Genomic DNA, 27,638 nt, shown 5'->3' with positions numbered 1-27,638 from the left:
TGATAGCCACACACCAGGCCCTTGGCCACTGTCCTTGTCCCTGCTGTGGGTAAAAGGAGTCAGGCTACAAGGGAGAGATGCTCCCTCAGATTGATGCTGGCTGGGACAGGCCTTTTGTGATGTGTTTTCTGTTTAGCACCTTGGAGCTTGTTGGGTCTGTGCTATAGATGTGCTGCCTGATCTATAGATGGGCTAAGTGATCACTTTACTGACTTAGGTCATAACAGCAGCTTCCACCTCCCAGCACCAATATGACCTGTTACTCTAGCTCTTGGGGAGGTAGAAGTGATGTGTGAGCAAGAGCAAGAGAGAAAGGGGATAAAACAAAGCTTTGCAGGACATTATCCAGCAAGAACCCCTTCCTATCCCACTTCTTATTTATTTGACAAATACAGAGATGTAGTGCTTACTTTGTGCCAGGTACTGTTCTAAGCATTTTATAAATATTAACTCAAACGTCACCATAACTCTCTGCTTTAGGTCTTGTTATATGATTCCCCATTTTACAGCTGTGCAAACTAAAGCCCAGAGAGGTTCAGTAATTTGCCTAAGACAACATTGCTAATAAGTGGCAGAGCTTGGATTCACACCTAGCGGTATAGATTCAGCCTCTCTTCACTTCACCTTGACATTATGCTGTTCCTCCTAACTCTTGCTAGGGAACTCTCCATAATACTAGGATTTGTCCCTTGGGGACTCAAACAACTTCGATAGATAATGTGGCTTGTGCCTTAGTCAAGTTCACAAGTTCCCCACCAGGTCCATCCTCCACCTTCCCAGCAGCTGACACCTTAGCTGTCCCTACAGCTCGGGCCCTGGCCCTTCTCATACAGTGACCAGCCCAGCTTTTATGACTTGGGAGAGAAGAAAGAAAAATGTACCAGGTACTTGGATACCTGGATACGTCCTAAATTCTAAAAAGAGAGTTATCAATATTGAAACTTTAAAAATAACTCCCCCAAACGGAAGTCATTTAAGCTTTATGGTGGTGAGAGAATAGTAGTTATATTTTTGGCAGTAGAAATTTTAAGTGGGATAGGAAAATGGTGACACCTGATTGGAAGATAACATTGCCAATACTTAACACACGATTAAAAATAACAAAACAGATTTCATTCTTTTTTAAAGAATGAAAAAGAATCTATTTGAATTTTATCTTTCTTCTCAGGGCACATCTCTGCTTGCTGGGCTGGCAAGCAGTGACCTGCCCATAGGCAGGAATCCAAAGGGAGAAAGGAGATGCAATTGACCCAGATAATCCACGGCAAAAATGCAGGGCTGAATAATTCATTTGACAGCAGAGATAAAACAGGACAGTGAAATAATTCTGTGTCTCCTTTTTCCTCCATATGTTTTGTGTCCTCCCCTAGTCATGGAAATCAGACATTGTAGTTGCTGCCCCGGCCCATGAGGCGAAAATTGGACGAGAGTTTAAAACCTAAAAGGGCGAGAGGGCAGCCATGGCCTTGCAGAATTAGGTTATAATTTGTGCTTTGTATTCATAAAGCCAAAGGAATGTTGAAGTGCCACTTGCAAAGGCACCTCTAACTGTCCAGCTCTGTTGGTTGCTACCCAGCACCTCCAGTAGCACTTAAAGCTGGAGTCAGAGCGGTGTTTGGAAAATCAGTAGCTCACGTATCAGGAGGAAGTTTCTTCCTAGTTTGACTTTTTATGGTGGCTCTTATTGTCTGGGGGTTTACCGGGTCCTAAGGCTTCTTATTTCTCTTGAACAATACCTCTGGTTCAATTAATGTACCAGGAGTATAGTTGGGGGTCTTCATTCACTTTAAGATTTACATAAAATTGGCTCAAACCCTCATTTCGTATCTTGTGTAAGGGTCTACTGTTTCCTCCTAGGTTTTTGCAAGTTCCTACATGGGTGGCTGCATGAGGATTATGTTTATATGATTACTTTGACTCCTACTTCCTGTTGCTGTTGATAGTTGTCACTATAATCACAGAGGTGAATAGATAGATAGTTCAGACGTAATTCCCAAAGAACTGTCATGGAGCCTAGTAGTTCTCCTATTGGAGTCACCCCTTTATGTTAAGGTACTGTCTCAGAGGCCTTTGAAATAGATGTTTGCTCCCCAGTAGGGAGTATCTTACTTCCGAAGTAGTGGATCATTTTAGTATTTAGTAGGTTCCAGAGAGAATGGGCTGTCAGACAAGTTAATTTAGTGGAAGATGGTCACTGAATAGGATAAGTAGAGGGCTGATTGGGAGCAAGAGTGAAATTTGTAGGGAACAGAGAGGCTCCAATGGCAAACAGACTACTTTGGGAAGCAGCAAGAGTTTGAGAGACTGTGGCTTGTTTTTACTCTGTGAGAGATCTTAATACCATTTCCAGAGTATGCAACTCGGGATTTTGGCCCCCTCGGTACTGTTAAGATTTACAGAAACAAAAACACTTGTAGCCCTTCCTTTATAGCCATTGCCAGTCACAGGGCCAAGTTCCAGGACCTCAAAATTATGAAAACTCTTTCAACAGTCTCTAAGAGTATTTACCCATTCTTGGTTTCATTTTCACTCTTTCTTTCATTCATTCTCCCTATAGATGTCTCCATTAAAAAGTAGTCAGCTCCCTCCACTACTTAAAAATCACTCCTCTGGGACTTCCCTGGTGGTCCAGTGGTTGGGACTTTGCCTTCCAATGCAGGGGGTGTGGGTTCAATCCCTGGTCGGGGAGCTAAGATCCCACATGCCTCACAGCCAAAAAAACGAAAACATAAAACAAAAGCAATATTGTAACAAATTCAATAAAGACTTTAAAAATGGTCTACATCAAAAAAAAACTTTAAAAATATAGAAAATTAAAAAATACATAAAAATCACTCCTCTGGTCCTTACTACAGTGTAACAGACAAGAGAGTAAAATTAGTTATATATAGTTGTGACCACAATATATAGGCAAATCCCTGAATATGTTCTATTCAATATTGTTTCATACACACTTTCTCATGTTTCTAAATTCTTTTCATTTTTATAATTTTTGAAATTGTATTAGTCCAGTGGGTTGTAATTTGCTTTATTTGAATGTGTGTGTGTTTTACTCATTCAGAAGTTATTGCCCCATTGTCTTCTTTGGTTTATGGTTGCTAAGGAGCTTTCATTGTAACTGTCATTGTTTTATAGGTATTCTTTCTTCATTTTTTTAAAGAATGAAAAGATTCAATTCTTCTTCTTTGTAAATTTGAAAAAATATTTTATGCTTTTTGTTTATCAGCTTCAGCACAACATATCTAGGTGTGGATTTATTCTCATTTATCTTACTCGGTACTTAGAACACACTTTTGATCTGAGGACTTGCGTCTTTTTCCATTTTGAATAGTCACAATCTTTCTCTCTTTTAATATTGTTTCTCTACCATTCCTCGCATTCTCTTCTTCTAGAAAATACTAGAGCTTCTCAGACTAACTCCCCTTGACTCTTAACTTGTTCTTCCACACTTTTATTTCTTTCTCCCTCTGTGCAGCACACCAGTCAAGGATCAGGTGGATCAACACAGACACGGGGGTTCTTCTCACTGTTGAGGGAGCCCCAGACAAAAGGCTCCAGCAGTTTTATGGACCCTGGGGAGAGGTGGAAGGGAAGGATGAGGGGAAAGGGCTAAGAGTAGAAATACTGAGTCAGCTGGGGAAAAGTAATTCTCCATGGGGAAAGTGTCTCCAAGGTCCTCCTTCCCTCCTACCATAAGGCAGCCTGAGCAGAAGCATCTGAAGAAGACCTCTGCCCAAGGCCCCAATAAAGAAACTGAGGAACGAAAGTGCCTGGGCTACAAATATAAATATGTGAAAGAGCGTGACTGACCAGTGACAGGGCCGAGTCCTTGACTGCAACTCCCTTCAGAGACTGCAATGCCTTCTTGGCTGTGCAACAAGAGTGAAGGGGGGAGGTCTTGAGATAGAATGTGCCTGGCATTTTGGAGGAATGGCAAGGAAGCCAGTATGGCTGGGGCAGAGTAAGTGAAGGGAAGAGGTCTGAAAGGTACCAGGGGCCAGATTACATAAGACTTTGTAGGTCATGGGAAGGATTGGGGGTATAGTTCTCAGCGTGATGGGAAAGGATTTGGATATAATTTTCAGAGTGGTGGGAAGTCACCAGAGACTTTCGAACAGGAGGGTTATACCATCTGAGACATATTTTAAAGGATCAATTGGGCTTAAGGAATTAGATTTGTGGGCAAGGGTGGAAGTAGGGAGATCAGTTAGGAGGCAATTGCAACTATCTAATCAAGAGGTAATGGAGTCTTGGCCTAGGGTAGTATCTGCAGATACAGTGAGAAATATTCCAATTCATAATATATCCCAGTGAGGTGGGAGAATTGATGGAGTGGTGGGAGAAGAAAGAATGAAATGAAAAGATAAGAGGTGGTGGTCACAAGGTGAGATGCTTGATATTGAGAGTTTTTATGGGGTGCAGTGGTAACAATAGGGTCTGGGGTCTGGTCTAGGGAAGAAATGGCTGGGGTAGAGTGGGCGACAAGATACTGGAGGAAAAGAGGACAAGAAACTGAGAGGCTAGGCACTGTGCGCAAGAGACCGAAATTGCCTAGGCAAGGGAAGTGATGGAGAAGCCAGGTGCCTAGGAGGAGATGGATACTGGGAGCAGTGGGTAGTGTAATCTGATGGCTTGGACTTAACAGGAGCTGAATTTTTTGGCATGTAATGATGTGTTTTACACTTTACATTTTACATTATATGATGCTCCATATATTTTAATAGATCGTATTTCATATAACATATAGTATAGTTCTATATTTTATAAAATATACACATTATATATCTATAATATATAAATATACATAATTGTATATACATTATATTTATATCTATAGTGGGATCCATGGTGAGCATGAGATCAAAGCAAAGCTAATCTTAACAGAAATACCATATCAGCCATGAAAACTCCTGGAGAACCATCCCTGCCCTAGTCACCATTTAAGGAGTGATGAGAGAAAACTGACCAGGATGTCAGAGGTTGGGAAAGAATAGAGTTTCAGAAGGAGAGATGGCCAACAGTGTGGCGTTCAACAGCGTGGTCAGAGATGACGAGGTCTGAAAAGTGTTCTGCGTTTGGCAGTGGGGGGAAGCCACTGACAACATCTGCCAGGGAAGTTTCAGCACAGAGGTGGGGACAGAGGCTGGGGGTGGAGGCAGCAATCTCCACTTACTCTTTCAGAGAGTTGACTAGAGTCTGTCATACAGAGTGAAGTAAGTCAGAAAGAGAAACACAAATACCGTATGCTAACACATATATATGCAATCCAAAACAAAAAGGTCATGAAGAACCTAGGGGCAGGATGGGAATGAAGACACAGACCTACTAGAGAATGGACTTGAGGACACGGGGAGGGGGAAGGGTAAACTGGGACAAAGTGAGAGAGTGGCATGGACATATATACACTACCAAATGTAAAACAGATAGCTAGTGGGAAGCAGCCACATAGCACAGGGAGATCAGCATAGAACAGGGAGATCAGCTCAGAACTGGGAGATCAGCTCTGTGCTTTGTGACAACCTAGAGGGGTGGGATAGGGAGGATGGGAGGAAGACGCAAGAGGGAAGAGATATGGGGATGGATGTATACGTATAGCTGATTCACTTTGTTATACAGCAGAAACTAATACACCATTGTAAAGCAATTATACTCCAATAAACATGTTTAAAAAAATAGGAGAAAGAGAAACTAAAAGCAGTAGCAGAGGGTACTGCTGAAGTAAGTGCTGTGAGGAAGGGAGAGGGTGGTGAGCAGGGCGAGCAGCTCAGAGGCCAAGTTAAGTGGAACTACAGTCTACCAATTTGTAATGTCACCAGCCTGATCAACTGCATAATTTCCTCCAGGAGTGCTCAAACATTCAGTCATAAGGAACAGATATGCAGATCAAAAGTAGATTGCTCTTGGGGTGAAATCTGCACAAAGGGGCAAGTTTATTGAAGTTGCTTGCAAGAGAATGATTGAAAAAATATTCTATCACTGTGCAAACAATATGACCACCACCGGCCACATGTGGCTATTTAAATTTAAATTAGTTAAAATTAAATAAGATGGAAATTCAGTTTCTCAGTCATACTAGCTACCTATTAAGAGAGTGCTTTTGGAAAGCACTGCATTATAGGGCCTAGACTGGACAGAGCTGAGGTCTTAATAAAGTTGAAGAACAGATGTAGGTAGAATCAAGAGCAAATCTTGGTGGAAAATATCTTGTGGACAGAGGTTGGTACACTGAGGTTTAAGATTCTAGGGGCAGAGGTGTTCTTGGTGATAAGGTTTAAGATTACGTCATGGGAAAGGGGCTGCTGAAATAGCCTGTGGATGAAGATCTTTGAAGTGGGAAAGATCAAAGAACTTTGAGGCAAGGGTGTTGGTAAACTCATCCATGCCAAAGTCACCCAATTTGATAGGAATAACTGATTGGAAAGAAAGACCTTGCATCTAATGCCAAAAATCTTCAGTGAGCAAGGAAGTAGTGACAAATGATTAGTAGCTAACAGCAGTGAGGGAGGAGAACACCTCAAAAGGGGAAGAGTGCTGCTCAAGGTCCCTCTGATGTGTGATAAAACAAGCAGTGGCTGGAGGCATGTGACGTTCTTTGGGTTGGGCCAGATTTCAATGAAAGCACAACCCTGGGGGAAACATTTGATGAAGAGGTTGAAGACATAGAGGAGTTTATTACAATGGAATGAGGCTTCCATAGGGCCTAGTAAAGCTCTGGAGGAAGTTTAGTAAAAGAAGGGAAATTCATGAGTACAGATAAGCATAGTAATATGAGGCAGATATGACCCTAGAATACATAAGACATGCATGCGGGGTAGTAGCTGGGGAAGACTGAAGTCCCAGGTGGGGTCAGAGACCTCACAAAGTTAGAAGACTGTAGTTTTTGTCTGACAGCCAAACAGTTTCTTGCTGATGACGTCCTCAAGTATCCTTTGAAAGAAATGTCTTCAGCTGATTAGGGAGGTGTCTAGATGGATTCTTGAGTGCCTAGCTCCTAACATCATCATAGCAACCAGTTTTAACTAGACCCAGGCCATTTCTATGACTCAAGTGCTAGGAAAGAGAGAGAATCTCAATGCTTACCCTCCAGGGGAGCCCAGCAAGTCCCATAGCTGGGTGGCCTAAGGTTTAGGGTCATAACAGGGGAGGCCTGAAGCCACTTAGAAAAAACGGACTTTGAGCTAAGTTTTCCCATATCATCAGAGAGGCAATTAGCATACATAGCTCTAAGTGATGTCATGGAAGCCAGTGGTTGGCGAGGAACTATGGAGTAAGTTGTGAAATACTTTCAGTTCCACTCAGAATGGACTTCAGAGTGATTTCCACCCAGGGTGAAGAGAGAGGGTTTGGGGAAGGATGGATGGAAACAAATTTTTCTTGTTCCGTCATCTCTCTGTTCCACTCTGGAGGCAGAGATAGAAATACTCTATTGCAGCTTCTCAAACTGGAGGTCTGTTAAAAATGCAGATTCTGACTCAGAAGGTCTGGAGTGGGGCCAGGGATTCTGCATCCCCTTGGGGATGCCGATGCCTTTAGAGCACAGACCACACTTTCGGTTGGCAGGTGAGAGGGGAGCAGTTACATGGGTGGAAGAAAAATTCCATATAATCTTTGGGAGAGGGAGCCTGGGTCTTGGACCCCTCTGTGAGTGGAGAGAGTGGGTGGGCAGGAGAAGAGGCTCTGTGAGGCTCTGTAGAGAAGCAACCCTAAATCAGGAAGACAGAAGAAGCCAAAGGCAAAGTCATTTCCAGGCCAGAGGCACTGCTGAATAATAACATAATGGTGACTGTTAACTGGCAGAATTTTCAACTATGTGTTTGGTTTCCCCACGAGGCCATCTGCTCTATATCATATGGCAAGTTAGTGATAAAACCAGCATGAGTTTCCCCAGAGATAGTTGCTAGAAGCTTTTACAGTAGGCGACACCCTTACATTATCATTCAGAGTTTAGCAGAGGAGTAGCAGCACCCCAGGAGTGCCTGATAAGTAGTTACTGAACACAGTAAGACTTCTTTAGGTCCCCCTTTCACTGTTCCAGGTACCCAGGTAGATTTTCCCACCTCCCTCCAATATGGGAATGCATTTTGTACAGACTGTACTTTCTGCTTTCAAGAGCTTCACAGGCTTCTAGTGAGTGTAATGCAATAGGCAGTGATTCAAACTTGTGCTGACTCTCACTGATGCCTGGAGTCCCTTCCCATAGAGTTCAAGACCACCCCAGGCACCCACCCCCTTGATTATGGTTCTCACTGGGCCGCTCTGCACACAGTTCAATTTCACCAAGTGCATGTCACTGTTATTTCTCTTCTACTCCCTCTTAGAAGAGAACCCTATTGATCAGATCAATTTAATTTCTCCTGCCACCCCTCAAAGAACGCGTCAGATAACTCCTCTCATCTCCCTCACCAACCTGCTTCTCCTTTCCTCCTTAATGTCAACATCCCTTTACTGAAGTCTGGAATGATGAAGCTTTACTTAGAACCCATCCTAACTCCCTCTCCAAGGTGGCGTCTAACTTCATATTAACTAAGAAACAGCATTTCTCCCCTAACCCTGCACTTCTCACTCACCACTACTTAATTTCTTGGCCGGGTCTCAAGTAATTCTGTGATCCAGAATAGGTCCTACAGAAACCCTATAAGCAATCACATTTAAGGAGTGAGGAGACCCAAATCCCTCCACAAACCCCAATATGCCCTCAGGGATGAAAGCATTTCTCTGAACTCTCCCAGCACATTCTCCAGGGGTTGAAAACATTTCCAAAAGCAATGCGTCCTGGGCAGAGCAAGTCTGTGGTACCTGGGGATTCCCCAGTACTCCAAAAGTACATCCTCACCTTCCCATTTATGATTCATTTCCAGCATTTCATTCATGTACCTTAAATGGTCTTCGACCACCACAATCCCAAAACAACCATCAAATCTGCCCAGGTCTCTTTCTGATCTCCGAAAGAGCTTAGAGAGGTCACAGAATAGAGGCCTTGGTTGACCATTTGTGTCATTTCCAAACTGTTTTTACCCTTGGGAGAGCTGGCCATGGGAGCAGCAGTCATGAGGGAAAGTCTATAAAGGGAACTATTTGAATTTCAAAGATATTAGTCACTGTGATCCCCAGCTACCGAGGCATAATGAAAGGAGGGATATCGGAACTCTTTTCACCACAGCAGGCCAAGGAATAAGGGGATAGGGAGGGGAGATAGGGAGCTTTTGGTCATGGTGAAGAAGTAATGGAGCCTGTAACAGCTACAGTGAAGAGGATCAATATTCAGATTATAGGGAAGTAACCAATGGGTGAATGAGTTGTCTAACTTTGCTGATTTTCTCTATTCTCGGATTTAAATTCACAGAACCATAGTACTGGAAAGAACCTTAGAACATTTAGTCAACCCCTTCATTAAACAGATAAGGAAACTGAACCTCATAGGCGTTGCAGTTTGCACAAGGCCACCCAGGTAGTTATCAGTAGAGTGAGGACAAAAGCCCCTTCCTTTCTGCACATGCCAATGTGTATGCACAGTTCCAGAGTTTAATATCTACTTCTTCAAGATCATTACTGATAAGATAGCATCTGGGTATTGTATAAAGAGAAATGGAGTTTCTGGTTTTTTTTTTTCTTTCTTTCTTTCTTCCCTTTTGTGTCTCTTTCCCCACTTTCCACCTTTCCTTCTTTTAGGTGCTGCTTCCTTGGAAAGTCAGGCATTTTTCAATGAGACTGGAGACCTGCCATGCCACTTTCCAAACTCTCGAAACCTAAGCCTGGATGACCTGGTGATATTTTGGCAGGACCAGAATAAGTTGGTTCTCTATGACCTGTACAGAGGCCAAGAGAATCCTCACAATGTTCATCCCAAGTATATAGGCCGCACGAGCTTTGACCAGGACAGTTGGACACTGCGACTCCACAACGTTCAGATCAAGGACAAGGGCTCGTATCAATGTTTCATCCATCATAAAGGACCCCAAGGACTGATTCCCACCTACCAGATGAGCTCTGACCTGTCAGTGCTGGGTATGTAGCCAATGGCGCGTTCAGATCCGGGGACTTCTCAGATGAGACTGCAATAGGTGGGGGAGAGGGCCGCCTCGAGAGAGGCAGAGGACAGCCAATTCTGGGAAGCCCGTTTGAAGGGAGTGCGGGGCTTGGGAGGAGGGAACTAAAAGTCCTTCGTACTTTTTATAGTTTACTTCTGAATGATCTGTAAGAATCTGCTTTGGGGACCAGATAGAACTAAGGAAACCAAGGTAATGTGGCTAAGTGAAAACCATGGGTGATTTGGCCCTTAAGTTTATATGAACCATATAGGTCTCAAATCTCTTTTACATTCATTTTCTCCTTTAGTCCAAGAGTTCTCACCCACTAAATCTTTGCCTGGAGCTCCTACCAAGGGTGACAGCTGGCTGATCTGGGATTTCCCTTCGGCCTCCTGGAGGTTGCTTATGACTTGTTTGCGGCCCAACCATAAGCCCAGTAGACAGGAGGGAAATAACCCAAGGCACACAACCCGAAAGCTGACAAAACAGCTCCCTTGTTTTTCCAGGCCTTGAAAAACCTAAATGTCACTACAGACTTTTTAAAATTAAAATACAGTAAAATTATTTTTATTTTGGCATACAGTTCTATTAATATGAACTTATGTATAGGTTTATATAACCAGCAATATAAACAGGATACAAATCATTTTCAGCACCCTAAAAAAATTTCCCCATGCTATGCCCTTATAGTCATACCCTCTCTATACCCATAACCCCTGTTTTGCAACTTATGGTCTTATCTTTGTGTGAATATCACATAAATGAAGTCACACAGTATGTAACCTTTTACGACCAGCTTCTTTTATTTAACGTAATGACTTTGAGAGTCATCCAAGTTGTTGCACGTATCAAAAATCTGTTCCTTCTTATTACTAAGTAGCATTTTGTTTATCCACTCAACCCATGGAAAGACATTGGGTTGTTTTCAGTTTGGGGCTATTATGAATAGATTTGCTGTAAAAAATCATGCACAAATTTTTTGTGTAAACGTAAGTTTTCATTTCTCTAGAGTAGATACCCAGGTGTGGGATTACTAGGTCCAGATTAATTATTGTTAATGAGGTTTAAGGTAGGTAACACCATGGCAATCTACCTTCCACCGGCCACATCACGTACAAGCAGAGCGCTTAAGGAGTAGTTGGATATAGCAAAACTTGTAACAATATCATGCGAATCACTGAAGTTTTAGAAACAATATACTAAATTATAAATTAGTACGTAGAACCTGCACAGTACCTACTGACTACAGAAGAAGAGCAAGGGATTTGGCTGGCAGAAGGAGCTAGCCCTCTTGTTGCTCAGAGAGCCCCTCCTGTTGCTCAGAGAGCACATCCTTGATTGGGGTCAGCGGGAAGTAAGCATGGTGGCCCCAACTCCATTCCTGAAAAATAAATGTGGGATCATTATGTGGCTCTCACCGTGGGCTGAGGCCCACAATTTAGACACCCTGAGGCCTGCCAGGTGTGCCCCCAGTGAGTTCCCAGGATACCTAGTTATTTGTTGTTCCCTTCTAGATACATCTAAATTTAAACTGATTTCTGTTTTTTTTTGTATCTCTATTCTGCATTCAGCTAACTTCAGTCAACCAGAAATAAATCTAATTCCTAATCAAACAGAAAATTCTAACATCATAAATTTGACCTGCTCATCTACACAAGGTTACCCAGAACCTCAGAGGATGTATATATTGGTAAAAACTAAGAATTCTACTACTGAGTATGACACTGTCATGAAGAAATCTCAAAATAATATCACAGAACTGTACAACATTTCTATCAGCATGTCTTTTTCCATCCCTCCTGAAACAAATGTGAGCATCTTCTGTGTCTTGCAACTTGAGCCAACGAAGACACTGCTTTTCTCACCACCTTGCAATATAGGTAAGCCTGACAGTTTCTTTTATCAGGTATTATACACAGATGGGTAAGGCAGATCATCCAGTGTCCCCTGCTTGCCAGGAAACCTCCAAGTGGGCCATTTTCATACTGTTAGGAAAGACCCAGACAGAGGGCTCTTGTTTCATCTGAGTGCTACAAGGTCCAAGAGGCTATGAACCTATGCCGCTCTTGAGGAAGCACGTTCTTAGCCTTGACACTGGCCCAGTCTTTTGGGCTACCTTTAGATAGAAGATTCTGAAGCTTAGGTTAGAAGATGCCAGGATTTCTCCAGGCTAAAATTCTTCCACTCATTAGAACACACACACGCACACATTCATATATACATATAGCACTTGTTATGAGTACAAAACCATTCTAAACATTGTTGATTTCAGGGGAGAAAACCAAAAGGTTTAAGACACGCTCTCTGCCCTTCTAATAGAATCAGAACTCCACAATGGACACACATGGTAAATTGGATTGTAAAAGGACTGAATTAGAATCTAAATTATATCCCATGGAAATATACAACTAAATTTAAAAACAAGAGTGCCTGATAATAAGATTTATAAGCATTCAGAGATAGGCAAGTTCCTTGAGGGTCAGTGAAGGCTTCCTAAAGGACATGGGACCTTATATTACCATAACAGAAATAACTGGGCTTAATAAGTGTGATAAAGAGATGACAGGTACTCAAACTTGTGGTAGCTTCTGAAAAATTCTGAAACAGCATTCAGGCTTGGGAGGTGAGAGGGCCACAATCTATTAGCAGTATCTGCCATGGGCACAGGCAGTGGTGGCCATCAGCACACATGTGTCAAGGAAATATGCAGAAGCAGAAATGCTTGTGGCATGTTGACAGTGTAGTATGGGGGCCAATCCCACTGGGAAAGGGTTGAAACTAAGCCGTGTACACTAATAGGAGCCTGCCATTTTAAATTCCTGGCTTTGCCCTAGAATACATCCATACTTGAGACCCCACTTTTGAGGAGCAGTAATTGCAAGAGTCTCTCCTGCAATAAAGGCACTCTGTACCCACACTGCCTTCAACACTGCTTGCTCTGATCCTGACCCCTCCCCCCACCCATCTGCCTTCTGTTTGCCTTGGCCCCTCCTCCAACTCTGGCCCCTTGGTTTGCCCCCTCCTAAGGCATCCATCCAGCTCCTTGCTCCATCCTCTGGCTTTAATGCCTCCCCTCTCCTGGTGTTTCATTGTTCAAACATAACTTGGCCTCTTGATGCATTCTTACGGACAGCCCCTGGGGCCAGTCCCCACCAGCCAGCTTAGCTGTACCAGTGGGCCAGTCCCCTGTGCAGGTGCTGATTTCCTTCTGATCAGACACCTCTGACTCTTGACAGTTCAGTAACTGGCGAGGTCACCCTGTCTGTCCTGGTTGCTTCCACTGTAGCCTCTCTTGGCCTGATAGAAGCCTCTCCCATGCTGTCCTGAAATTTAGCACCTTCTTGGCACTGCCAACATCACCACACATGACACACCCTGGGGCTTTCTGCCATGACTCCCACAGGAACAGAGCCTCGCCACCACTAGAGCCTCACCCTGGCTCACCTTTCTGCCGTTTCTCAGCTGCTGCCAAAACCTTCCTAGCTGCTGCCATGTTCAGAAATGTTTCAGCTCTAGCTGCCTCAGGAAAATGGGGCTAGATAAGATATAGGTTAGGCCCTGTGTCAAGGAATCTTTTGGGGTATCAAAAGGTAGCAGCCTCCATGTTAACAAGTATTACCCTCCTTCACTGGGATGCCAAACAGGTTCAAGTGAGATTAAACTGGGATAGACTCAAAAAGTGTTGAATGTGGCCTGCAGTACCAACAATTCCTTTTCTTAAGGTCCCAGAAACAGGGCATCGGTCCACAAAATGCCCCTAAGCTAATGGAAGGTCAGCTGGTCCTATTCTCCTGTAATTTGAGATTAACTACCAGACCTCTTCCCATAAATGTCTATAACATGGGCCACTCAGTCCTAATTTTTCCACCCAAAGCCTGTTTTTTAACTTCCCGTAAGTTTAGGAGTCCTTGTGCAAGGAAGTAAGTCCTGACTTCCCAGGAGCTGATTCTGACCCTGATCCTCAGGGCATGAAGACATATCAAAAGTTTTCCAGTAGGAGAGAGAGGCTGAACGCCATGCTTGAGGAAGTCCACCCAGACATCAGGGGAAAGAACAAACAAAGCTGGAGATGGGTGCCTGTAAAGAGGCTGCTATGTTTGTCCGGGTGACAGGTGTCTGGAGCCTGATTTAGAGATGATAGTGGATGGAGGAATTACTATAAGAGAAACGTCAAAACTTGGGGCCCAGGGCTTCCCTGGTGGCGCAGTGGCTGAGAGTCCGCCTGCCGATGCAGGGGACACGGGTTCGTGCCCCGGTCCAGGAAGATCCCACATGCCACGGAGCGGCTGGGCCCGTGAGCCATGGCCGCTGAGCCTGCGCGTCCGGAGGCTGTGCTCCGCAACGGGAGAGGCCACAACAGGGAGAGGCCACAACAGTGAGAGGCCCCTGTACCGCAAAAAACAAAACAAAACAAAAAACCAAAAAACTTGGGGCCTGACCACATAGGGGGCTGAGGAAGCCGGATGCTGCCCAGATGACTGTACCTTCATAGCCTCAGTACAGGTACATTACCCAGATTCCAGAACCAAGGGCCAAGGTGACCCTCTTCTAGATCATGGTCATTGTCATGTCAGTCTGTGGGAAGGGAAGGCAAGGCAGCTCAGTCCAGGCACTTGGTCAGAGTCGCTGGCTTGGTTCTCAGTCAGCTGCCGAGGCCCTGAGACTGGGATTTTCTATGGCCCAAATCACGTGGATTTCAGGCTGCTCTGGCAGGAGAGCCCTGAGGAGATTCTGGCATGCAAATAAAGAGAAGAGCAGCAATTATAAAGCTTTTATAATCAACCTTCCTGGCTGATTGAAAACTTGGGTTCATTTTTAGATGCAAAGCCACCTGTGCCAAGCCCCCCTGTCCCAGACCACATCCTCTGGATTGCAGCTCTACTTGTAACATTGGTCGTTGTGTGTGGGATGGTGTTCTTTCTAACACTAAAGAAAAGGAAGAAGCCGCAGGCTGGCCCCTCTAAAGAATGTGGTGAGTCAGTGCGTGTCCTCTGCAGATTGCCACTTTGCAGCTAACTTCCCAATCAGCTGCCTTCTGGAGCTCGTTGGCTGAGCCCAGGCTGGCAAAAAGTCAGCAGGTGTTTGGAGGAAAAGGTTCCCTCAGGGTTTCAAGCCCATATGGACTCAGCAGCTGATAAGGTTGCCTGGATTTCCAGGAAAGGCAACACTTCTAACCTAAGGTTTACAAATGTACTTCTGGTTTCCAAACAAAGCTGATGATTCCTTGCCTTACCTACTTTATTTCATGAGGTTACTGTGAGAATTCAATGAAGTAAAATGGTGAAAACACTTCTAAATATTCACGATTATGGACCTGATGATGTTCAAGCAGGAATGTTTGGTGGGAGAAGGGGAGGATTAGGTGACCATAAGATTTACCTTCTCATCTCTAAGAGTCTCGGTTTACCGAGAAGTAAGTTAGATGAACTATTCCCCACTGACTTTAAAAAATAATATTAACTCATATGGATTACCAAGTAGTACATATCCATTACCAAATATACTGAAAATAAAAATCACCTATAGTGGGCTTCCCTGGTGGCGCAGTGGTTGAGAATCTGCCTGCCAATGCAGGGGACACGGGTTCGAGCCCTGGTCTGGGAAGATCCCACATGCCGCGGAGCAACTGGGCCCATGAGCCTGCGCGGCTGGAGCCTGCGCTCCTCAGAGAACAAGAGAGGCAGCGATAGTGAGAGGCCCGCGCACCGCGATGAAGAGTGGCCCCCGCTTGCCACAACTAGAGAAAGCCCTCACACAGAAACGAAGACCCAACACAGCCATAAATAAATAAATTAAAAAAAAAAAAATCACCTATAGTTATACTAGTAAGAAAAAATGATTATGCTGACTTTTTAGTGTATAACTTCCAGATTTTTCTATGTATTAACCTGTTATTTTTCCATAAGTGGGACAGTATTATGAGGACTGTTTTTCACAATTTGAATAATATAACATGTACTGTTTTCTAACTTTTTTATACTAAATGTTGGAAGAATATTTTCAGTGTCACTAAGTATTATTCTACAGCATCATTTAAAATGGCTGCAAGATACTCCGTTATGTGGATACACCTTAATTTATTTAACCAAGTCCATATTGTGGGACAGTTGGGTTGTTCCCATAGTTTTGCTATTTTAAACAGCACTGCATTGAGCTGCCTCCCCACTGACTTCTGTTGTAAAAACGCCCTGTGTTTAATGGGGGGCAAAGTGGTCCCTGACTTTATAAGAATCCCATGCCTGTTTGTGGTTTGGGCTGGTTTGGATGAAGTTGTAAGATACGCTTGGACTTTATCTCAGTAACTGCCTCCAGTAAAAGTTTGGTTGGTGCTAATAATTAAGGTAAAACCTTCTTACTCGCTTATGGTAAGAAGCACAAGATGAGTAAGGCTTCTGGTCAGCATCTTAAGATTTCAGGGTACTGATTTTAAGATCCATCTAGAAAATAGACGGATGACATTAGCAGTCATTCATTTCATCCAGCTGTATTCCAAAAACAAGAAATTTAGGAGTGCTAATCCAGTTTCAATACATTAACACAAAGCTTATAGCAGAGCCGTTCAAACTGCCAAAGTACAGGGTATACCGAGAGATTTCTATGATACAAAAGTGTAAAATTCACAGTGCAGGGTCAGATGTACAGATATATCATGCTTGTCCAGGCTTTGACTTTTCAAAGTGAGCGTTTTGAACTTCTCTTTCTGTCAATCTCATTGCCATTTAGAATTAGCTAAATGTGCAGAAGCAACCTTCTGCTTGGAAATAAGCTGTCTCCTAAATTTGGTTTTGCATTGGAATGATTAGCTTACAAACGAAACAAAGAAAAGGGATGGAGAAAAGCCAAGTAAAATGTTTCTTCCCCTAAAAAAGCAATCAGAAAAATTCAGGAGACTAGATAAAGGGAGTTAAAGAGGATGTGTCTGTACACATGAGAGAGTTGTAAGGGTGTCTGTTGCATTTGAGATGGTCAAATTGAGCTATGAGTATTAAAAGGCAGAAGACCACAAGAGAGCATAGTACATATACGACCCCCTCAAGAATGTGATAAAGAATATTGGTAGATAAAAGTTGTTTGGTCTGGGGCTTCCCTGGTGGCGCAGTGGTTGAGAGTCCACCTGCCGATGCAGGGGACACGGGTTCGTGCCCCGGTCCGGGAAGATCCCACATGCCGCGGAGCGGCTGGGCCTGTGAGCCATGGCTGCTAAGCCTGCGCCTCCGGAGCCTGTGCTCCGCAATGGGAGAGGCCACAACAGTGAGAGGCCCACGTACCGCAAAAAAAAAAAAAAAAAAAGTTGTTTGGTCAGATAGTCACATGTGCCAGTAAGTTTGGTCAAAGAGAAGAGCCTTGATATTACTGGAGGAGGGAGATGTACCAAGTAACCATGCCACGTAGATATGAGATGTTTGTAAAACTGGGTTTTGTAACTTTAGCAATGTCTGCACTTGTTTGTGGATACCCCTGGCATTGGCTGTACGATAGGCAGAATAATGCCACCAACAAGATATCCACCTCATATACCCCAGAATCTGTAACATGTTATCCTACATGGCAAAAAGGACTTTTCATACATGATTAAATACTGAGTTTAAAATGATGGGTTTATCCTGGATTATCCAAGTAGACCCAATCTAATCACATGGGTCACAGAATCTTTCCCACCTGGATTAGAAAGAGGAAATGGAAGGAGGAGAGATCCAAAGCTTGAGACAGGCTCAACGCACCACTGCTGACCTTGAAGATGGAGGAAGGGGCCGTAAGCCAAGAAATGTGGGTGGCCTCTAGAAACTGGAAATAGCCCCCAGCTGAAAGCCAGCAAGGAAATGGGGATCTCAGTCCACAAGGAACTAAATTCTGCCAGTAGACAAACATGAAAACAGTCATGACCCATCCACAGAGACACAAGCTTACTGATGAGTAGAAATTTTTCCAACAGTGCAGCTTCCTCTTAATCCAATATTAATCCTTTTCTCAGAGGAGACAGCCCTCCAACTAACTAACCTGGTGTCAAAAGTCCTTTCCAGTGATTGTTCAGTAGTTACAGTTTTTCTATTCCTCAACCGTACATATTTACCCTGTTTAGGCTGTTAAATGAATAAAAGGGAAATGCCATGGTTGTTCTAGCTGGTTTCTAATCTCTCTTCTCCTTTTTTGTTTTGTCAAATAGGGCAGTTAAAGCATGAGAAATTGTAACCTTCAATTACTGTCTTTTCCCAATCAGAAGTTACCCTCTCAGCTTACCCATTGGGGAGAAAGACTAAAATAGCTCCTCCTGAAGTTTTACTTCCTCATTTGGTTCTTGTCTGACTAAAATCTGTATTGTAATAGTGCCTAGCAACCTACAATTTTTACAACTTGCCTCCCTCCTCCAAATTTGGAAGAGTCTCAGCTCTTTCAGGAATGATTTCTTAAAGGGTAAATGTCTTTTCCAAAATAAATTATTTTTAACCACCATTTAAACAGAAAGTTTCACAGGGCTTAAAAACTGAAACCAGGGGATACCATCATATCTACTCTTCAAAATGCTAAATTTGTAATCAAATCCAAAAGTTTAGAAGCTGTCTTTTTATTGTCTGCTTTCATTTTAAAAAAGAAGCTTTTTTTTAAAAAAAAAACAGTGGTGATTTTGTCATGAGTATGAAAGGATAATATTATTTGTGTTGGTGTACAGACATCCTGAACTACTGTATTCACTATAAGCACCATTATTTTTAAGAGGAACTCTGACAAAAATAGAACGTAATTAGATTTACAAAGTATCTGGAAGATCAGTCAAATATGCAATGGAATATTACTCAGCCATAAAAAGAAATGAAATTGAGCTATTTGTAATGAGGTGGATGGACCTCGAGTCTGTCATACAGAGTGAAGTAAGTCAGAAAGAGAAAAACAAATACCGTATGCTAACACATATATATGGAATCTAAAAAGAAATGGTACTGATGAACCTAGTGGCAGGGCAGGAATATGGACGCAGACATAGAGAATGGACTTGAGGACATGGCGGGTGGGGTGGGGGAAGCTGGGGCGAAGTGAGAGTAGCATTGACATATATACACTACTGGATGTAAAATAGACAGCTAGTGGGAAGCTGCTGCATAGCACAGGGAGATCAGCTCGGTGCTTTACAATGACCAAGAGGGGTGGGATAGGGAGGGTGGGCGGGAGGCTCAAGAGGGAGGCGATATGGGGATATATATACATGTATATGGCTGATTCACTTTGTTGTACAACAGAAACGAATACAGCATTGTAAAGTGATTTTACTCCAATAAAGATGTATTTTAAAAAAGAAAGAAATATCTGAAATAACTCAGAATGCTCAGCCAGGGGGGAAAAAAAAGCCTTGGGGAGGACACAAGTGCTGCCTTTAAATATCTAAAAACTGCCATAGGGTGCAAAGATCATACTTAACTGAGGCTCTAAAGGGTATCTCGATGAAGGTTATAAGAAGGTAGAAGGAAATAAGAGACTTTTCTAACAGTTAAAGCTCTTTTAAAATTATATAGAAGACACAGACTTTTCCTTCCTCCCATTAAGGCTTAACTGCTACAGGAATTGCCCTCCTGCCGTAAACAACTAGAATCAGACAAAATATATGCAACAACTGTTTTCAGATATTGGACAACAGGCTACAGAAAACTATAGTCCCTGAGAGAAGGGAAAAGATAAGGTGAGCCCTATGATTTTCCACAACTTACTGCCTGGAGTCGGTTTCTAGGCTGCTCTGAAGGCAGGGGGAGCCCTAATACCAAAACTAGAAAAAGACATTACAAGAAAAGAAAACTACACATATCCCTTGTGAACGTAGATGCCAAAATGCTCAACAAAATTAGCAACTGAAATCTAGCAATGTATTAAAAGTATTATACATCATGATTAAGTGGGGTTTATTCCAGGAATATAAGGTAAGTTTAACATCCAAATACCAAGCAATAAAACTCACCTATTGACAGACTGAAAAGAGAAATCATGTGGATACAGAATACGTGTCAATGGATACAGAAAAAGCATTTGGCAAAGTTAATACCCATTCGTAATTTTTAAAAAGAAAGATAAACTCTCATAAAAGTAGGAATACAAAAGAATTTCCTCAACTTGGCAAAGAACAGCTACTAAAATCCTTTAGTTAGCATCATAGTTAATGATAAAAGACTGATTGCTTTCACCTAAGATCAGGAATAAGGCAAGGATGTCACTCTCACTGCTTCTGTTCAACCTTGTACTGGAGGTCCTAGCCAGTGCCACAACTCTAGAAAAAGAAATAAAAGGCATACATATTGGAAAGAAAGAAGTAAAACTGCCTTATTTTGCAGATGACATGATCATGTTTGTAGAAAAGCCTAAGGAATCCATTAAAAGCTATTACAACTGATTTAGTGTAGCAAAGTATCAGGATACAAGGTCAATACACAAAATCTATTGTTTCTCTACATACTAACAACAAACAATTGTACACTGAATTTTTTAATACCATTTACAGTAGCATCAAGTAATATTAAAGGCTTTGGAATTAATTTTTAAAAACAAGTACAAGACCTGTATGTATACTGAAAACTAAAAAACATGACTACTGACAGAAGTTAAAGTAGACCTAAATAAATGGAGAGTTATGCTGTGTCCATGGTTTAGAAGACTAGCTATTAAGATACCAGTTCTCCCAAACTGATCTTTGGTTTCAATGCACTATCAATCAAAATCCTGGCAGGCTCCTTAGTGGACATTAAAAAGTTTATTCTAAAAGTTATGTGGAAATGCAAAGGATCTACAATTGCCAAAACAATTCTGAAACATGACAACAAAGATGGAGGACTTATACTACCTAATTTCAAGATTTATTATATAGCTATAGTAGTCAAGGTGTGACACTGGTGAAAGGACAGACATATCGACCAATGGAACAAAATGGAGAGTCAAAAAATATGATTTTGTCAACTGATTTTGACAAAAGTGCCAAGTTAATTCCATGCAGAAAGGATAGTCTTCAACAAATGGTATCGGGTCAGTTAGATATCCACATGGGAAAGTATGAACCTAGACACCCCAAAAAATAACTTGAAGTGGATCATAAACCTAAAATAAGAGCTAAAATTAAAAACTTTTGAAAGAAAACATAGAAGAAAAGTTTTGTGAGCTTAGGTTAGGCAAATCTCAGATAGGACATGGTAAGCATAAACTGTATTATAAAAAGATAAGATTGATAAACTGAACTTCATCAAAATTAAAAATGTTTGCCCTTTGACTTTAAGAAAATGAAAAGTCAAGACACAGACTGGGACAAAATGCTTGCAAAATATAAATATAATAAAGGACTTATAACCAGAATACATACTTATATACTACTACTCAGTAATGAGAAGACAATCCATATAACAAAAGGCAGAAAGTAAAAGACTTGAATAGATACTTCACATAAAAATATACACAAATGGCCCATAAGCACAGTTACACAGTCATAACACCATTAGTCGTTGGGGAAATACAAATTCAAACCGTAATGAGATACCACCCCATACCCACTAACATGGCTAAAATTAAAAGGACTGATAAATATCAGATGTTGGAGAGGATGTGAAGCAACTGAAATTCTTATGCTCTACTATACAACTCAGCAATCCTTGATATTTACCCATGAGAAATAAAGACATATGTCTTCACAGACACACACACACAAATGTCCATAGCAGCTTTCTTCATAATACTGAAAATCTGGCATCCTGAATTTTTGCAGTTGGTGAATGGATAAACAAATGGTGCTATATACATACAGTGAAATACTGCTGAGCTATAGAAAGGAATGGACTACTGGTAACATGAAACAACATGAATGAATTTCAAAAGCATTGCGCTACATGAAAGACACTAGGCACGAAAAGACTATACATTACATGAAATCCTAGAAAAAGCAAAACTACTGTGGCATTAAGCAGATCAGTGGTTACAGGGGATGGGGTGGGGGGAAGGAATTGATTGAAAAGGGGCTGGAGGGAACTCGTTGGGCTTATATAAATGTTCTATATCTTGGTTGTGGTGGTAGTTACGTGACTGCATACATTTGTTAAACTCATCAAAATCTGTATGGAAAATGATTGGATTTTACTGTGTATTTTACCTCAATAAAACTGATTATTTTTAAACACACACACACATGCACACACAAAGAGAACTGCCAAAGACAGGAAGTGTTCAAAACCATCAGGGGTGTTGTTGAAAGGATTGCTGCAGTCCCTAAATTCCTCCATGGACCCTGGGTTAACAACCCCTGCTATAAGGCGCAGAGCGGGACAACAGCACGGTCATAACAGTCAACATAGAGGAATTTTCACCCAAAGTTGCATCAGTAGTAAGTCCATGCCAGTAGGAACTCAGGCTTTGGGAGGTCTAGCCCACTAGAAATTTCCCACTTGAACCTCTCCATGCAACCTTGTGTATTATTTGGTAGCACCAGCTGGCTAACCCATTTAGTCACCAACATCTGCAAGATTTCCTTTTCCTCCTCCTTCTAAACCTTACTTTCAGAAAAGGATTGGAAACTTTTTTCCCCATCACTAAATGATTGCTAAAACTAAATGTATTATACCTCCCAGTAGTATTTTTAGTTTAGTAAAGAATAGAGCTGTAAGTAAAACCTATTCCCAACATTAGAACTTAAGGTACAATGAACAAAAGAAGGCATTTACTTTTTGGATGAAGGAAGCTCCTTCTCAGTCCCCATGAAATTTCATCAAGGAACCATCTATTCCACATATATGGCAACAATGATTTCTCTCTGAGTCCTAGGACTTAGGAGCCTCTTCAAACTTTCCCTCTTTTAGTATTTATGGGCAATACATTTTCTGAAGTTGTTTTTGTCTCTTTCAGAAACCATCAAAGTGGAGGGGACAGAGAGTGAACAGACTGAGAAAAGGTGAGTCCTGACCCTACAACATTGTTGAAAGAGGTACAATCCCCAGAGAGTCTATAATTTAACTAGGCTTGGTCTGAGGCATGCTGGGATCTCAGCATACATGAACTAATGGAGAGGAAAAGGAAAGTGAGACTAGTTAGGACTTGGAGGGAAATGCCCTAGCTATAAATGGATGGCAGTGTGCCCTATGCACAATGCCCAAGGGTCATGGCAAGTTCAGTTGTGGTCAAGTAAAAAATTAATACCAAAAGGGTCTAATGTGGTGAGCATGGGCTGCATCTTATTCAACATGGTAACTGCAGTACCTGGCACAGTGCCTGGGTGTCCTATATGTGTGGAATGAATAAATAAATAAGTGAGGAGTGATAATATGTACCCTCTAGCCTCAGTGTCTTTGCATCTGCTGTGCCCTGTGCTTGGAATGTTCTTTGCCACTTCTTCACCTCATTCTTCAGATCCTGACTCAAGTTGCACTTTCTTAAAAACCCTTCCCAAACTAGATTGTGTCAGCCTGTTATAGTATCATGTGGATTCCTGTGTTTTTTCTTCATAACACCAGGTTATACTTATATACTGGTGTAATTATATTATTAAACTCTATAAACTTAACTAAATCAAACTTTATAGAGGGCAGGGAACATATCATCGAAGCTCATCATTGTGCTGCCAGAACCTAGCACAGTGCCTGGCATATAGTAGGTGCTCAATAAATTTTTTAAACTGTAAAACTGCAGCAGCAGATATGTTTGGATCTATAGAAAGTAGCCTTTTAATAATATTAACAGTTTTCAGTAGTTGTAATTTTCATGGTGAATACTGGTTGAAAGATGATAGGACTTATAGAATTTATACTCTAATGGTTTGATAAGTATATAACATGTTGAAAAGGAGTTCTGTGGAAAAGTAAACATTATTCTGGGCTTTAGTTTCTCTTACGTTTGCTTTCAGCTGAGCAATAATTTGTTTGTTTGATTTGTACTTATTTTTCATTTATTTGGCTTTCTTTCTAGATCCTTTACCTAATCAAATTCAAATAAGAACAGCACTTAAGTAACCCTAAATATGGCATAGGGAGAAGTGTGTATACCCTTTTCTTTATATTTTCCTTTGTTCACGTACGAGGGCTGTGGAAGGCAAAATTTGGTGAGGTGCTTTTTTTCTTTAAGAGTTCAAGTTTTCAGATTGTTTTAAAAAATTCAATTTATTTAAACTAAAAAAAAATTTACCCATTTCTCCCACCTGCTTACCGCCCCCCCCACCTCTGGCAACCATCAATCTGTTCTCTGTATCTATAAACTGATTTTTAAAAGTTATTATTATTCATTTATTTTTAGATTCCACATATAAGTGAAATAACATAGTATTTTTCTTTCTCTGTCTGACTTATTTCACTTAGCATAATACCCTCGAGGTCCATCCATGTTGTCACAAATGGCAAGATTTCATTCTTTTTTATGGTCTACTGTATGTGTGTGTATGTGTGTGTGTATCACAATTTCTTTATCCATTCATGCATCAGTGAACACTCAGGTTGTTTCCATATCTTGGTTATAAAAATAAATATTTGTTGAAAGAATGAATGTATGCATGAAGGAATACACAAAGATTCCTGGTGATCCATCCTTTCACAGCATGATGCAATCAGATTGTCTGTACCTCCACCCACCCTGAGAAACTGGACTCTCAAGAATATCAAGGCTCTGGTCACACAGTCATGGGGTCAAAGCAACCCTAAGTCAAAAACCTGGTCACAGGTCTTCCCTGGTGGCGCAGTGGTTAAGAATCCGCCTGCCAATGCAGGGAACACGGGTTTGAGCCCTGGTCCGGGAAGATCCCACATGCCGCAGAGCAACTAAGCCCGTGTGCCACAACTACTGAGCCTGCGCTCTAGAGCCCGTGAGCCACAACTACTGAAACCTGCACGCCTAGAGCCCACACTCTGCAACGAGAAGCCACCGCAATGAGAAGCCCGCGCATCTCAACGAAGAGTAGCCCCTGCGCACCGCAACTAGAGAAAGCCTGCACGCAGCAACGAAGACCCAATGCAGCCAAAAATAAATTAATTAATAAAAAAAAACCTGGTCACAGAGACACAAGTCATGATCCCAGGGTGCACAGCTCCCAGTGTGCCTAGCACTTATCTGGATACACCAGTCGCTGTGAGTCTCGGAATCCAGGATGGTGAGCCCAGGTGCTGAGATCTTGCCTGCCCTGTCAGACTTAGTTCAGAAGTGGTCCGGAAGAGCTGCGGAGGGAAGGCAGCAGAGAATCAGCATAGGGCAGGGGCAGGCCCAGACAAAAATCAAAGATAGTAATTTAGGAAGTATGGACAGTACATCTCCACTTCTCTTCAGTAGTTTATTTCTCCTCATTGCTATTGCAATGTCCCCTTATATTCTGCCCTATCACTGAAATCTAGAAAGAGAAAGTGGCTCTACTGTGAAATCTCACTGAATTCTTTTCTCTGTTTTTCCAGAGTAGAACTCCAAGAACCTGAAAGATCTGATGAAGCCCAGTGTGATATTAACATTTCAGAGACAGCCTCAAGCGACAAAAGTGCTACCCATTTTTAATTAAAGAGTAAATGCCATACGACTATCCGGTTTTTATATGCTTTTCTTTTCAAGTTTTGACTGACCTTTTTCTTGTCTCTCTAAGCCTTCCCAGAAGGCAAGAAAATATTACTATTAATAATAGAGGGGGCTTCACGATTCTCTCCAAGTGAAATAGCCTCCCTACAATGCCAGCTCTGCTCTCTATGCCAGGAGCAGATTTTAACTGTTTCTTTTCATTTCAGAGCACACTTGTGGGTCAAGCCCACCTAACTGGTTCCTGGCTCGGAATCATGTGTAAGACTAACACCTCCTGTTTCAGATTCAGTCTCTTTTCTTAATGTTATACATTGTGTTTTATGTAAAACTCCCAATTCCTGGAATTGTGGCTTTTATCTACTCTGAATCTCAGGTAGTGCCTCATTCCATCTTGTATACCTGTGACTGAACAACTACCTTTTCAGTCCGGGTGGGAGTTATGTATTTTATGGCCTTATAGTGTTAATATTAATATTTTGAAGTATCAAGAAATATATACTATAATAATGTAATTACTGAGAAAAGTCCACCCTCTGCTAAGGAGTTCCTGTCCCTCTGTGAGGGTCAGTAAGGAAAGTGGTGGCCCAGTGTGCTGACAACAATGAGCAGACCAACTCAAAACCTGGGAAATTAGAGACAGAGAAGGAACCAGTCCTGTAGCCATTACCATCTGGGCTGTTGCTAATGTTAAGGAGGATCCACCTGCCCAAGAAGCTACTGCCGAGCCTTAGCAAAGAGTGCTGGATACAGCAGGAGAGTGCTGTGCATCATAAACCCTGCTGCTCTTCTCAGAGAAAATGACTGAGACGATGGCCTGGGGCAACTGTTCAAGAGCGAAGAGAGAGAGATCGCAATACTCAAAACAGGAAAGAAAATGAAAGATCTTGGCCAACAGAAATACACATGAATGTTCAGTCTGTCCAGTCCTTCGACAAGCCATAGGAAGAGCAACAGATGGACAGCCTGTCCAAATGGACTTAAGGCCGACTGCAGTTTCCTTGGAGGTTGGGGAGGGGGTTTGATGATAGCCAGGTTGTTGGGATGTTGCATCTGGCTGGAAGCAGAGCTGGCGGGGGAGAGCTATCATCTTAATAATGGCGTGAATGGAAGGAGGCTTAGGGCTCTTTCAATGAATGGCTGAGAGAGAAGGAGCTGGGGCAGAATTAAAAGGACCAGAATACAAATTGCCCAGAGGCTGACTTAGCCTGCAGATGTCCTAAGGAGGTGATGGTTGGCCTGGAGCAGGGCTAGCAAACTTGTGTCTGAGGACTGTCTATGCGTCATTCTCAATGACAGGAAACCTGGGCGCAAGAGAGGAATGTATTAGCCCTGTAGAAATGAGTTAGGAGACTCTGGCTCTAAGGCAGCATCACTAAGGGATGGAGAAGCCTCAGTCCAAACCTAAAGAGAACTTTGGGAAAGCCCCAGAAATAGTAGTTCTTCTTATTCTACATAAAGGACCCTAAAGGGTTATAGATGGCTATGCTAGCCATGCTGGTACTTGTAATAGTACCATTTGTGTGCTCTGCCCTGCCCTTGCCTTCATTAGGCTCTAAGCATCTTGCTGTTTTGTAACATGTTTTTTTATTTACTTTTTATTTTATATTGGAGTATAGTTGATTAACAATGTTGGGATAGTGTCAGGTGTATAGCAAAGTGATTCAGTTATACATATACGTTATCTATTCTTATACAGAGCAGTTCTCAATAAATTTCTATTAAAATAATGTAAAAGTCTAAATTTTCTTCTTCTATTTTAACAGTACTTATAGTCTGATATTACTCCCTCTATCCTCCTAATGTATGTCCTTCCTCTTAACAGCTCTAAGGTAGCCCCATTCTCCAGTCACCTAGCTAAAAGCCTCTGACTCACCCTAAACCCTCTCCTCTTCCCTTTCCTCTGTGTCTCATATGATTCTATGTTTATCTAGTTACTGAGACATATGTCAGGTAAGGGATGTTGTTTCTCTGGATAACTAGGAAATCTGAAGTTAAGGAAGGGATTCTCGCTTTTCAGTTTGTAATGTTTTATTCCATGTAATGTGTGCTTGCATGTACGTTAAACAAAAGCTTAGTATAAAAATTTATTCATTGAAAATACTTTGATTATAAAAT

At 42.0% G+C, this 27,638-nt stretch overlaps 1 protein-coding gene across 1 annotated transcript; it reads left to right on the top strand.

The window, feature by feature from the left end:
- The first annotated feature begins 1,460 nt into the window (after positions 1 to 1,460).
- On the top strand, positions 1,461 to 27,634 carry CD86 (CD86 molecule). Its single transcript, XM_060149317.1, is given in 6 exon segments — positions 1,461 to 1,496; positions 9,660 to 10,005; positions 11,600 to 11,908; positions 14,848 to 15,000; positions 22,887 to 22,932; positions 25,409 to 27,634. Coding segments are annotated over 6 exon segments (987 nt in total). The 3' UTR covers positions 25,506 to 27,634.
- Positions 27,635 to 27,638: the final 4 nt, after the last annotated feature.

Source organism: Lagenorhynchus albirostris, chromosome 5 (genome assembly GCF_949774975.1).
Source record: "Lagenorhynchus albirostris chromosome 5, mLagAlb1.1, whole genome shotgun sequence".
Taxonomy (NCBI): domain Eukaryota; kingdom Metazoa; phylum Chordata; class Mammalia; order Artiodactyla; family Delphinidae; genus Lagenorhynchus; species Lagenorhynchus albirostris.
The sequence above is the reverse complement of the archived record's forward strand: the minus strand, read 5'-3'. Positions and strand labels throughout refer to the sequence as shown.